At 37.2% G+C, this 14,890-nt stretch overlaps 1 protein-coding gene across 3 annotated transcripts in view; it reads right to left on the bottom strand.

Moving 5' to 3' along the window:
* TEX9 (testis expressed 9) overlaps positions 1–14,890 on the bottom strand; it is a 204,531-nt gene that overhangs the window by 37,139 nt on the left and 152,502 nt on the right. For all 3 annotated transcript variants that reach the window (XM_024767807.1, XM_024767804.1, XM_024767806.1), the window contains 2 exons: positions 12,592–12,674; positions 11,995–12,168 (listed from right to left, as the gene is read on the bottom strand). In XM_024767807.1, coding sequence (XP_024623575.1) covers positions 11,995–12,168; positions 12,592–12,674 — 257 coding nt within the window. The remainder of the gene's footprint in view (positions 1–11,994; positions 12,169–12,591; positions 12,675–14,890) is intronic.

Below are 14,890 nucleotides of genomic sequence, written 5' to 3'. Positions count from 1 at the left end.
CAGGGATACTGATCAGAGTGAGCTCTCCTGAAGGTCCACGTTTTGGCACCATGACCCAGCCCTACCCCACAACCTGCAGGCTCCAGTGCTGGGAAGCCTCAGGCCAAACAACCATCAAGATAGGAACACAGCCCCACCCATCAGAAGAAAGGCTGCCTAAAGTCGTACTGAGCTCACAGCCACCTCAAAACACACCCCTTGACACAGCCCTGCACACGAGAGAAAAGACCCACCCAGCTCCACCCATCAAACGGCAGGCACCAGTCCCTCCCACCAGGAAGCTTGCACGAGCCCCTGGGCCAACCTCACCCACCAGGGGACAGACACCAAAAGCAAGCAGAACTATGATCCTGCAGCCTGTGGAAAGGAGATCCCATACATAAAAAGTTAGAAAATGAAAGGACAGGGAAATATGTTGCAAACGAAGGAACAAGATAACAACCCACAAGAACAACTAAATGAAGAGGAGACAGGCAATCTACCTGAAAAAGAATTCAGAGTAATGATAGTAAGGATGATCCAAAATCTCGGAAAAAGAATGGAGGCACAGATCAAAAATATACAAGAAATGTTTAACAAAGAGCTAGAAGAGTTAAACAACAAACAGAGATGAACAATACGATAACTGAAATAAAAAATACACTAGAAGGAATCAATAGGAGAATAATTGAGGAAGAAGAATGAATAAGTGACCTGGAAGACAGAACGGTGGAAATCACTGCCACAGAACAAAGAAAAAAGAATGAAAAGAAATGAGGACAGTATCAGAGACCTCTGGGACAATATTAAATGCACCAATATTTGCATTATAGGATCCCAGAAGGAGAAGAGAAAGAAAAAGGGTCTGAGAAAATATCTGAAGATATTATAGCTGAAACTTCCCTAACATGAGAATGTAAACAATCATTCAACTCCAGGAAGTGCAGATAATCACATACAAGATGAACCCAAGGAGGAACATGCTGAGACTCATATTAATCAAACTGACAAAAATTAAAAACAAAGAAAAAATACTGAAAGTAACAAGAGAAAAGCAACATTTAACATACAAGAGAATCCCCATAAGATAACAACTGATTTTTCAGCAGAAACTGTGCAGGTCTGAAGAGAGTGGCACGATATACTTAAAGCAATGAAAGGGAAAAACCTACAACCAAGAATACACTACCCAGCAAGGTTCTCATTCAGATTCGACAGAGAAATCAAAAGCTTTACAGACAAGCAAAAGCTAAGAGAATTTAGCACCACCAAACCAGCTTTACAATAAATGCTAAAGGAACTTCTCTAGGGAGGAAAGAGACCAGCAACTTAAAACAACCTTATACATATATAGACTGCTATATCAAAACCTCATGGGAACAGCAAACCCAAAACTACAATAGATGCACACACAAAAAAAGGAACAGAAACGTAAACACAACACTAAAGATGGTCATCAAACCACAAGAGAAAAGAACAAAAGAGGAAGGGAAGAAAAAAAGAGCTACAAAAACAAACCCACAGGGCTTCCCTGGTGGCACAGTGGCTGAGAGTCTGCCTGCCGACGCAGGGGACATGGGTTCATGCCCCAGTCCGGGAAGATCCCACATGCCGCGGAGTGGCTAGGCCTGTGAGCCATGGCCAATGAGCCTGCATGTCTGGAGCTTGTGCTCCGCAACGGGAGAGGCCACAACAGTGAGAGGCCCGCGTACCGCAAAAAAAACACACAAAAAAACAAAAAAACCCACAACAATTAAGAAACTGGCAATAGGAACATATATATTGATAATTACCTTAAATGTAAATGGATTAAATGCTCCAAACAAAAGACACAGACTAGCTGAATACATAAAAAAACAAGACCCATAAACATGCTATCTATAAGAGACCCACTTCAACTCTAGGGAAACATACAGACTGAAAGTAAGGGGATGGAAAAAAGATATTCCAAGCAAATGGAAATCAAAAGAAAGCTGAAGTAGCAATACTCATATGAGACAAAATAGACTTTAATTTAAAGACTGTTACAAGAGACAAGGAAGGACACTACATAATGACCAAAGGATCAATCCAGGAAGAAGATATAACAATTGTAAATATCTATGCATTCAACATAGGAACACATCAATATACAAGGCAAATGCTAACAGCCTTAGAAGTGGAAATCGACAGTAACACATTCACAGTGGGGGAATTTAACACACCAGTTATACACGTGGACAGATCATCCAGACAGAAAATTAATAAGGAAAACACAAGCCTTAAGTGACACATTAGACCAGACAGATTTAATTGATATTTATAGGTCATTCCATCCGAAAGCAGCAGAATACACTTCTTCTCAAGTACACATGGAACATTATCCAGGATAGAGCACATCATGGGCCACAAATCAAGCCTCGGTAAATTTAAGAAAACCAAAATCATATCAAGCATCTTTTCCGAACACAATGCTTTGAGATTAGAAATCAATTAGAGGAAAAAAACTGTAAAAAACCCAAACACATGGATGCTAAACAATACGTTACTAAACAACCAATGGATCACTGAAAAAATCAAAAAGGAAATAAAAAATATCTAGAGGCAATGACAACGAAAATACAACAATCCAAAACCTATGGGACACAGCAAAAGCAGTTCTAAGAGGGAAGTTTATCACAATACAATCCTACCTCAGGAAACAAGAAAAATCTCAAATAAACCAACTAAAGCAACTAGAGAAAGAAGAACAAACAAAACCTAAAGTTAGTAAAAGGAAAATCAGAAAGATCAGAGCAGAAATCAATGAAATGGAAAGGAAAAAAAACAATAGCAAAGATCAATGAAACTAAAAGCTGGTTCTTCGAGAAGATAAACCAAATTGATAAACCTTTAGCCAGACTCATTAAGAAAAAAAGGGAGAGGACCCAAATCAAAAAAAGTAGAATAAAAAAGAAGTTACAATGGATATGACAGAAATACAAAGGATCACAAGAGACTACTACAAGCAACTATACGCCAATAAAATGGACAACCTAGAAGAAATGGACAAATTCTTAGCAGGTACAACCTTCCAAGAACAACCTTCCAAGACTGAACCTGGAAGAAATAGAAAATATAAACAAATCAATCACAAGTACTGAAATTGAAACTGTGATTAAAAATCTTCCAACAAACAAAAGTCCAGGACCAGATGGCTTCACAGGCAAACTCTATCAAACATTTAGAGAAGAGTTAACACCAATCCTTCTGAAACTCTTCCAAAAAACGGCAGAGGAAGAAACATTCTCAAGCTCATTCTACGAGGCTACCATCACCCTGATACCAAAACCAGACAAGGATGTCACAAAGAAAGAAAACTACAGGCCAATATCACTGATGAACATAGATGCAAAAATCCTCAACAAAATACTAGCAAACAGAATCCAACAGCACATTAAAAGGATCATACACCATGATCAAGTGGGGTTTATTCCAGGGATGTAAGGACTCGTCAACATATGTAAATCAATCAATGAGATATACCACATTAACAAACTAAAGAATAAAAACAATATGATCATCTCAATAGATGCAAAAAAAGCTTTTGACAAAATTCAACCCACATTTATGATAAAAAACTCTCTAGAAAGTGGGCACAGAGGGAACCTACCTCAACATAATAAAGGCCGTATATGACAAATCCACACAAACATCGTTCTTACCAGTGAAAATCTGAAAGCATTTCCTCCAAGATCAGGAAAAAGAAAAGGATGCCCACTCTCACCACTTTTATTCAACAAGATCAGGAACAAGACAAGGATGTCCACTTTCAACCACTTTTATTCCAATTTTGGAAGTCCTAGCCACGGCAGTCAGAGAAGAAGAAGAAACAAAAGGAATTCAAATTGGAAAAGAAGAAGTAAAACTGTCACTGTTTGCAGATGACACGATACTATACATAGAAAATCCTAAAGATACTACCAGAAAACTACCAGAGCTCATCAATGAATTCGGTAAAGTTGCAGGATACAAAATTAATATGAAGAAATCTCTTGCACTCCTATACACTAAAAATGAAAGATCAGAAAGAGAAATTAAAGAAAATATCCCATTTACCATGGCATCCAAAAGAATAAAATACCTAGGAATAAACCTACCTAAGGAGGCAAAAGACCTGTACTCCGAAAACTGTAAGATACTGATGAAAGAAATTAAAGATGATACAAACAGATGGAGAGATATACCATGTTCTTGGATTGGAAGAATCAACATTGTCATTGATTCTTTACAGAGCATTTTTTACAGAATTAGAACAAATAATTTTACAATTTGTATGGAAACACAAAAGACACCGAACGCCAAAGCAATGTTGAAAAAGGAAAACGGGGCTGTAGGAAACAGGCTCCCTCACTTGAGACTATACTACAAAGCCACACTAATCAAAACAGTATGGTACTAGCAAAAAAAACAGGAATATAGATCAAGGGACCATTGTTGTGTTCCTGGGAACACCCCATGGAGAGGGTTAGCCTAAGCAGCACCCTGGGGTTGAGCAACAGGTTGGGGGAACTTGTCCAACAAATCAAGGTCAGTGCACAAAAGTATCGTTTATCCATGGCATGATGGAGATAAGCGAGTGAGCCTGCAGACTGATGTCTCCAATTATGGGTGAATGATTCGCTCTGGGTTGGATACTTTCACCTGCATTTACCTGGTCTGAGTTGTACCAAGAGACCAAGTTCTAGTTTCTTCCTAAGAATGGTAGGTTCAGGAAAGGTTGTTTTTATAGATAATAGATCCTCTTTTCTTCTTTGGGGACCCAACCCTTAGCCACGCTCAGTCCGTGTGACTAGGAGGGATGGACTTCATTTCCCACCCACCTCTGTTCCCATGTCCAGAGCTCAACACCCGACCAAAGCTTGTCCAGTGCTGAGTCTGCAAAGCTAAAGTAATTGGTTTGGGGACAAACTAATGGGAATCAACCTCAAGACTCCTGCTGGAGCTGTGGGGAAGCACGGGCTCTCTCTTTGTTGGGGTTGTGATAGAAAGTCCAGAGATAAACTCATGCACCTATGGTCTCCTAAACTATAACAAAGGAGGCAACAATATACAATGGACAAAAGACAGTCTCTTCAATAAGTGGTGCTGGGAAAACTGGACAGCTACATGTTAAAGAATGAAATTAGAACATTCTCTAACACCATACACAAAAATAAACTCAAAATGGATTAAAGATCTAAGTGTAAGACTAGATACCATAAAACTCTTAGAGGAAAACATAGGAAGAACACTCTTTGACATAAATCATAGCAAGATCTTTTTTGATTCACCTCCTAGAGTAATGAAAATAAAACCAAAAATAAACAAATGAGACCTAATTAAAATTAAAAGCTTTTGCACAGGGGCTTCCCTGGCGGCGCAGTGGTTGAGAGTCTGCCTGCCGATGCAGGGGACACAGGTTTGTGCCCTGGTCCGGGAAGATCCCACATGCCACGGGGTGGCTGGGCCTGTGAGCCATGGCCTCTGAGCCTGCGCATCCGGAGCCTGTGCTCTGCAATGGGAGAGGCCACAACGGTGAGAGGCCCACATACCACAAAAAAAAAAAAAAAAAAAAAAGCTTTTGCACAGCAAAGGAAACCATAAAAAAAAAATGAAAAGACAACCCACAGAATGGGAGAAAATGGATGCAAATGAAGTGATGGACAAGAGATTAATCTCCAAAATAAACAAACAGCCCATGCAGCTTATTATCAAAAAAACAAACAACCCAATCAGAAAATGGACAGCTATAAACAGACATTTCACCAAGGAAGACATACAGATGGCCAAGAGGTACATGAAAAGATGCTCAACATCACTAATTAGTAGAGAAATACAAATCAAAAATACAGTGAGGTATCACTTCACATCACTCAGTATGGCCATCAACAAAAAATGTACAAAAATAAATGCTGGGGAGGGTATGCTGAAAAGGGAACCCTCCTACACAGTTGGTGGGAAGGTAAATTAGTACATCCACTATGGAGAACAGTATGGAGGTTCCTTAAAAAATTAAAAATAGAGCTACCATATGATCTAGCAATCCCACTCTTGAGCATATATCCAGAGAAAACCATAATTTGAAAAGATATACATGTACCCCAATGTTCACTGCAGCACCATTTACAGCAGCCAGGACATGGCTAACTGTCTGTTGAAGGAGGAATGGATAAAGAAGATGTAATATACATATACAATGAAATATTACTCAGCCATAAGAAAGAACAAAATAATGCCATTTGCAGCAACATGGATGGACCTAGAGATTTTCATACTGAGTGAAGTAAGTCAGACAGAGAAAGACAAATATCATATGATATCACTTACATATGGAATCTAAAATAATGGTACAAATGAACCTATTTACAAAACAGAAATAGAGTCAGAGATGTAGAAAACAAACTTATGGTTATCAAGGGGGAGAGGGGGCAGGATGGATAAACTGGGAGATTGGGATTGACATATACACACTAATATATATAAAATAGGTAAGAAAAACCTACCATATAGCCCAGAGAACTCTACTCAATACTTTGTAATGACCTATATGGAATAGAATCTAAAAAAGAATGGATTTATGTATATGTATAACTGATTCACTTTGCTGTACAGCAGAAACTAACACAACATTGTAAATCAACTATAATCCACTAAAAATTAATTTTAAAAAAAGAGTATAATAATTATAATCTAACACAAACAGAGAACAAAACTGCAATTACTACACTAATGTTAGACAAAGTAGACTGTGGAACAAAGAGTATTATCAGAGCTTTTTAAAAATAGTGTTTCACCATAAACGAGATGAAAAGACACAGGGGAGAAAAAATTTGCAAATGAAGCAACTGACGAAGTATTAATCTCCAGAATTTGCAAGCAGCTCATGCAGCTCAATATCAAAAAAACAAACAACCCAATCCAAAAATGGGCAGAAGACCTAAATAGACATTTCTCCAAAGAAGATATACAGATTGCCAACAAACACATGAAAGAATGCTCAACATCACTAATCATTAGAGAAATGCAAATCAAAACTACAGTGAGGTATCACCTTACATCAGTCAGAATGGCCATCATCAAAAAAATCTACAAAGAAAAAAAATCTACAAACAATAAATGCTGGAGAGGTGTGGAGAAAAGGGAACACTCTTGCACTGTTGGTGGGAATGTAAATTGATACAGCCACTATGGAGAACAGTATGGAGGTTCCTTAAAAACTAAAAACAGAACTACCATATGACCCAGCAATCCCACTACTGGACATATACCCTGAGAAAACCATAATTCAAAAAGAGTTCATGTACCACAATGTTCATTGCAGCACTATTTACGATAGCCAGGACATGGAAGCAACCTAAGTGTCCATCAACAGATGAATGGATAAAGATGTGGCACATATATACAATAGAATATTACTCAGCCACAAAAAGAAACGAAATTGAGTTATTTGTAGTGAGGTGGATGGACCTAGAGTCTGTCATACAGAGTGAAGTAACCGTATGCTAACACGTATATATGGAATATAAAAAAAAAAAAGGTCCTGATGAACCTAGGGGCAGGACAGAAATAAAGATGCTGACTTAGAGAATGGACTTGGGGACACAGGGAGGGGGAAGTGTAAGCTGGGACGACATGTGAGAGTAGCACTGACATATATACACTACCAAATGTAAAAGAGATAGCTAGTGGGAAGCAGCTGCATAGCACAGGGAGATCAGCTCCGTGCTTTGTGACCACCTAGAGGGGTGGGATGGGGGGGTGGGAGGGAGATGCAAGAGGGAGTGGATATGGGGATATATGTATACATATAACTGATTCACTTTGTTATATGGCAGAAACTAACACACCAGTGTAAAGCAATTATACTCCAATAAAGATGTTAAATAAAAGAAAAATATCAGGAAGGAAATTAGAAAATACTTTGAACTTAATGAAAATAAAAAGAGTCTCAAATTTTGTGGGATGCAGATAAAGCAGCACTTAGAAGAAAATTTATAGCTTTAAATGCTTATGTGAGAAAAGAAGTAGAAAATCAATTATCTAAACTTCTGCTTTAAGAATCCTGAAAAATAAGAGCAAATTAAGCCCAAATAAGTATGAAGGAAATGCTAAAGATAAGGTTAGAAATCAATAAACAGAAAACTGACAAACAGTACAGAAAAACTAACAAAGTCAAATGCTGAATCATTGAAAAGTTCAATGAAATTGATAAATATGTAACTAGACTGATTAAGAATAAAACAGAGAAGAGACAAATTATTAACATCAAGACTGAAATGGGGTCATTATCACAGATATTAAAAATATAAATAAAAATATAATACATGAATATTATGTTCAAATTTATGCCAATAAATTTGACTACTTAGATGAGTTGGAAAAATTTCTTGAAAAACAAATTACCAAAACTGACTCAAAAAGTTATGGAAAATCCAAATAGACTTATATACACTAATAAAATTCATGGGCAAAGACTTCTCAAATAGGATGAAAAAAGCACAAAACCACACACTGTGGTTTCGAAAGACACTTAAGAAAATTTAAAAGCCAATCCAGATTGGGAGAAACTATTCACAATACATATTCTTTCTAGCAAAGAAACTATATAAGGAAGCATAAAGAACTCTTACTACAACCCAATGTTTTTAAATTGGGCAAAAAATTTGAACATACACTTAACAAAAGAAGATATATGAACAGCCAATAAGCATATGAAAACATGCTCGAGATCAACAGTTATCAGGGAAATACAAATAAGCCTATACTGAGATACTACTTCTACCCCTTTAGAGTGGCTAATACTAAAAAGACTGACAATATCAAGTGTTAAGTGAGGATATAGACTAACTGGAACTCTCATACATTGCTATTGGGAATGAAAAATGGTACAATCACTTTAGAACATAGTTTGACAGTTTCTTAAAAAGTTAAACATGATACTCAGAAGTTCTACTACTAGGTATTTAATCAACATCATGAATGATACTGAATGTGTCTACACAAAAACATGTATCTACACAAAAACTTGTACATGAAAATTCATAGTGGCTTTATTTTTTATAGTCCAAAGCTGGAAAAAACTCAAATTCCCATCAACTGGTGAATACATGAAATGTGTAAATCCATAAATACCACTCAGCAATACAAGGGAATGAATCACAAAACAAGCAACAACACTGATGAACGTCAACAACATTATGCTGAAGAAGACAGATGCAAAGAAGTACATACTTAGGAATCCATCTATATGAAATTTTATAACAAGGAAAATAAATCTGTAGTAAAAGAATGCAAATCAGTGGCCGCCTGGGGCTATGATTAGACACTGGGGATTTATGGGGTAGAGACACAAAGGAAATTTGGGGGAGTGAGAGAAAAATAAAATCCAAAGCTGCTCACGGGCCTAGCCGCTCCGTGGCACGTGGGATCTTCCCAGACTGGGGCACGAACCAGTGTCCCCTACATCGGCAGGCGGACTCTCAACCACTGCGCCACCAGGGAAGCCCTCTGTTTTTATATTTTAAAAATGACTCCATCTGTTAGAATCAGCAGCTAAAATAAGTTAATATACATAACAATGTTTTAATAGTTGGTTTTTGCAGGTTTACAGAAGCAGCTATTAAGCTCTGTTTTGCATTTCTGTGAACTGTACACTAGATTTGTTTCTAGAGATATAAAAAATGAATTAGCAAGAAAGATTCAATCTTGAGTTTCACATAATCCAGGAGAGTTATGTTATGCCTCTCTGGCTGGTAGGTAGATAGGAATTCAAGCTGAGAAGCTCAGAGCCAGTGCAAATTTTCATAAAAATCTTCAGCTAGCCAATGTATCATAATGCCCTAGTACATTCACTGTGAACTAAAAGTTTCAAATATTAATTCTAAATAACGAGATTTTAGAACAGCTGTGTGTTTAAGTCTATTTAATTCTGGGGAGTTGGAGAAAGAGTCTACGTGATTTAGAGTCAGATAAACAGAGTTTGAACCCTGCTCTGCCATTCCTGTTTGACCTTAGGCAATTTGCTTATCCTCTCAGACTCAGTTTCCCTTTTGTAAAATGTGTTTTACCTGGCAGGTAACACTCAAAAAATGTTAGTTCCTTTTCTGCCCAAATGAAAGTAGAGTTATAATCAATGTGGTCCTTTGAGAATATTAATCTTTTGACAGGGTACAAAATACAATGGATAAGAAAAAGAGAAAGGACATAAAATAACTAGTGAGAAGGATTCAGAAGTAAGATATTAATAGCCTGAAACAAGAAGTGGCAATGCGAATTGAAAAGAAGAGATGAATGAGAACATTTAGAAGAAAGACAACACAGGATTGGGTATAAGAGCTAAGAACAAGAAAAGAATCAAAGATGCAGGAAAGTTATGTGGACTAGAGCAGTGACATGACCACAGCTTGGATGGATGATGACAAATGGTAAGATGACAAATTAAAACAGTTGTTTCCCAGATATAACAGCTTGTTTTTTCTTAGACCACTTACTTGCCTTTATTTCTTAGAGCAATAGAAACATAGTACAAACTATGTACGTAATTTTAAATTTCCTAGCAGTCACTTTAAGAAGAAATACGCAAAATAAATTTTATTACTATATTTCATTTATCCCAGTATATCCAAAATATTATCATTTCAACATGTAACCATTAAAATATTAATGAGATTTTGCATTGTTTTTTGTATGTAATCTTCAAAATTTGATGTTGATTTACAGCACGTCACAAGTTGGAATAGACACATGTGAGTGGCTACCATTTTTGACAGCACAGGCTTAGAGTATTAGATACTGTAATTAATTTTTCTTTCCAGATGAGAAGGTCAACAAAATGTGGAATACCCATTCAATGTTACAGGCAACAATAAAAAGGAAGACTACAACATGGATGAATCGCAAATGCATTATGCTAAGTAATCGGACTCAGGAAGCTACTATGTAATTCTATTTATATGACATTCTGGAAAAGGCCAAAATATAAGAATCAAAAACAGATCAGTGGTTGCGTGAGGTTGGGAGTAGGGAGAGGACTTGACTAAATTCACAGAGAAATTTTTTGGTACGATGGAAGTGTTCTGTATCTCAATTATGGTGATGGCTATGTGACTATGCATTTGTCAAAATTCATAATGGAACTGTATAGAGTCATCCCTCAGTATCCACAGGGGATTGGTACCACCAATCTAACGTGTGTTGGTAGGATGTGGAGAAATTGGAACCCTTATATACTGCTGGTAGAAATGTAAAAATGGTATAGCTGGTTTGGAAAACAGCCTGCAGTTCCTCAAAGGTTAAATGTAAGGTTATAATTTACCAATTCTACTCCTAGGTATATACCCAAGAAAAACAAAAACATATATCTACACAAAAACTTGTACATGGATGTTCACAGCAGCATTATCCAAAACAGCCCAAAAGTAGAAACAACCCAAATGTCCATCAACTGATAAACAGATAAATAAAATGTATTACATCCATATACTCTATAAAAAAGAATTTTACTCTATAAAAAGCAATGGAGTGCTGATGCACGCTACAATGTTGATGAACCCTAAAAACAATACTTAAAGTGAAAAATGTTGGTTACTAAGTATCACATACTGTATGATTCTACATATCCAGAAATGTCCAGAATAGGCAAATCTATCAAGACAGAAAATAAATGAGAAGTTGCCTAGGGCTGGAGGAGATTAGGGGAAGAGGGTAGAGGTACTGAGGCTAAAGGGTATGGGGTGACTTTTTGGGTGATGAGAATATTCTAAACTTGAGAGTGGTGATGGTTGCACAACTCTGTGAATACACTAAAAGCTACCAAATTGTATAAAGGGTGAGATGTTTGTGAATTATATCTCAATAAAGCTGTTAAAAAATACTCTCCTAATAATGGGGGAAGAGTTTTTAGTATACACTAACAAAATAACTAAACAATGAAAAGTGGTATCTATGCAAACATGCAACTTACATGTTTCTGTGCATCTTTGGCATGAGATTAGGAAAAAATAGCAAAATTATTACCCTTTCTACTGAAGACAACTGTTGCTGTAATCCATCACATTTCTTGCTTGCTTCTTCAAAAAGAGTTTTATACTTTTCTGTTTGAGACTGTTGCAAATTAATGGTCCGCTGCTGTCTCATACAATCTCCTTCAGAATTTTTCAGTTGAGACTTTAAATCCTGAATTTCATCCTCCTATAGTTATGAAATTGTAGATTATATGGAAAAACATACATGATTTGGTATCGAAACATAAACCAGAAAACATAAAGGAGCTTCATATGATCTTTGGTGAGATATTTACACCGATTTCACTAAGAAAAACGAGTTACATTCTATTTTCATCCTCAAAATGGAAGACAGATGTTTTATTTGCACTTAATAGCTTACACTTGTAAGTCTAATACACAGCATTCTAATTGCTGGTAAGTATTTAAAATTCTTCAGCTCTGTGGAAATTCAACATCTCAGAATAAAGTTCAGTATTTAAATTTCTGAATTTAAAAGTTAACTGTGAATTATACTTCAATGAAGCTATTTTTAAAATAAAATTGAAAACTGCTCCTAAAATGACTTTGAATATTACAGCATTTATTCTGAAAGGTTTTAAAAACTTACCTTTTTATTGCATTCACATACAACATTATCCAATTCCTCCTGCATAACATGGAGTTTGGCCTTCAGAAATCTGATCTGTGCTTCTGTGTCAATTTAATAATAATATTTATTGTCTTTCACGGAATCTAAGATGCCATCAATTGTAAGACAGACTATTATTTTATGAGGGAAAAAAAGGCTCAAGATGGGGAGTCTAATAGTCTCTCTAATAGGAGATCCCTGTTTGGGAACACTCAAGACACTACATACCCCTAATATAGAGGTAAATGAAAAATCCATCCAATAGAAAGGAACTGTTAAACTGGAACCAAGTAAAGAAAGAGGAAAAAAACAAAAATTTTTCCTGAGAATCGGAACCACAAGCCAAGTACTCACATAAGTTTGCAGACTGAATTCATACTTACCCAGGTGGTTCGAAACACCTCAAACAGAACTTAAAGTGGTCTCAGATCGGTAATGCCCCCAGGTGTTTGGCAGAAGCAAACACAGGTCTAGCAAAACTCAACTTCAATCCCAGCCATTGTAATTATAAACTGCCACTGACTGTAATACACATCCCAATTTCACAGATGTTAAAATGTAGTGACGTGTCTGAGAAGCAAAAAAACGCACTAATACCTTACTACCGAAGCTTTCTCCCACAAACCCCTCACGAACATCTACCTTTGGTATTGCTATCAAAAGTTCTTTATTCCATAATATCAGTAAATCTCTGAGGGTTTTAGGCCTATAAAAGTAAATAAAGTAAAAACTGAACTTAGAACTCACTCATAATTCATTCAATCATTAATTAAAAAGATATACATCAGGACTTCCCTGGTGGCACAGTGGTTAAGAATCCGCCTGCCAATGCAGGGTACATGGGTTCAAGCCCTGGTCTGGGAAGATCCCACATGCCGTGGAGCAACTAAGCCCGTGCGCCACAACTATTGAGCCAGTGCTCTAGAGCCTGCAAACCACAACTCCTGAGCCCACATGCCACAACTACTGAAGGCCACGTGCCTAGAGTCCGTGCTCCACGAGAGAAGCCACCGCAATGAGAAGCCCGCACACTGCAATGAAGAGTAGCCCCCACTCGCCGCAACTAGAGAAAGCCCGTGCCCAGAGGCAAAGAGTGAACGCAGCCAAAAATAAATAAATTAAAAAAAAAAGATATACATCAAGTCTCTACTATGTTCCAGGCATAATACAGATATTATAAGACAAGGTTTGCCCTCATGGGACTTATCTTGAGTAAACACTCTGAATAGCCTCTGAAAGTTATTAGGACAAATTCCACAGAGCACAATAAATCTCCACACATACTTCCTGTTTCAAAGCTCTTCTTATGAAGTCCCCTGTGTTACATGGAGCCAATGAACAATGGTTGGCTCTAACCCCACCTAGCTTCTTCCAGCCTCAACTCTCCTTCTAGGTTCTCATGTAACTCCAGGTTAGCAGAGGACAGAAGGGAAATGATAAACTTAAAAGTGTGAAGTTTGCAGTAGTTGGTCTCTAGGGGGAAAGAAGGAAGAAGCAATGGGAGAGCATGACTTTTCGCATCTCTTTTTCTCCCCAACTGTAACCCCGGTAGTATCATCAAGGATTTGAGTGCTCTGTCTCTGTTGGTCCACAGCATTAACCTCCCCAACCATCCTACTCCAACTTTAGTCTTATAAAACAGTCTGTGCTCCTAAACTACTTTTTTATTGTTTCCTCCCACACATAACCCAGCCATTCTAGGCAATCATGTGGAATAAGTGAAAACTCCCCTAAAAGGGGAGACACCTTGGCCAAAGATTCTGAAAAGGGAAGACAGGGATGCAAAGAGGTCATTCAGCAATAAGAAAAAAAGCAGTAATTTAAGGTAGTCTGTGCTGGTTCCCATACTGGGAGGAGGACCTTTGTTAACAAGGCTATGGGTGACTGTAAACTGAGGAACAGCCAACATCTGACCATTGCATCCCTGAAGGTATCTTAACAGAGGCATGAAGGTTAACTCTTTGCTTCACTTACCTTCATTCCTAACAATTAGCCCCAGAAAGCTTGGATAGGTCAGTAAACGTAATAAGTGCATAAATGAATTAATCTGCGTTTATGACTAACTAGCATGTAGCACAATGATCATTATACATGTAAATCGTTGTGATTTTCACAGAATCAGAGAATTTTAAGGGTAAACTTCATGATCATTTAATACAAACTGCTTCATTTTCAAGTGAAGCAATTGCTATTACAGAGAGGCTAAAGCAGTTTGTCTGAACCTACAATTAATTATAGTTCAGCATTAACTGTTCATATACACTCAACTGTCTTTTTT

The sequence above is a fragment of the Neophocaena asiaeorientalis genome, unplaced genomic scaffold (genome assembly GCF_003031525.2).
Source record: "Neophocaena asiaeorientalis asiaeorientalis breed wild unplaced genomic scaffold, Neophocaena_asiaeorientalis_V1.1 scaffold71, whole genome shotgun sequence".
In the NCBI taxonomy this organism is placed as follows: domain Eukaryota; kingdom Metazoa; phylum Chordata; class Mammalia; order Artiodactyla; family Phocoenidae; genus Neophocaena; species Neophocaena asiaeorientalis.
This window is presented reverse-complemented; position numbering and strand designations above follow the sequence as displayed.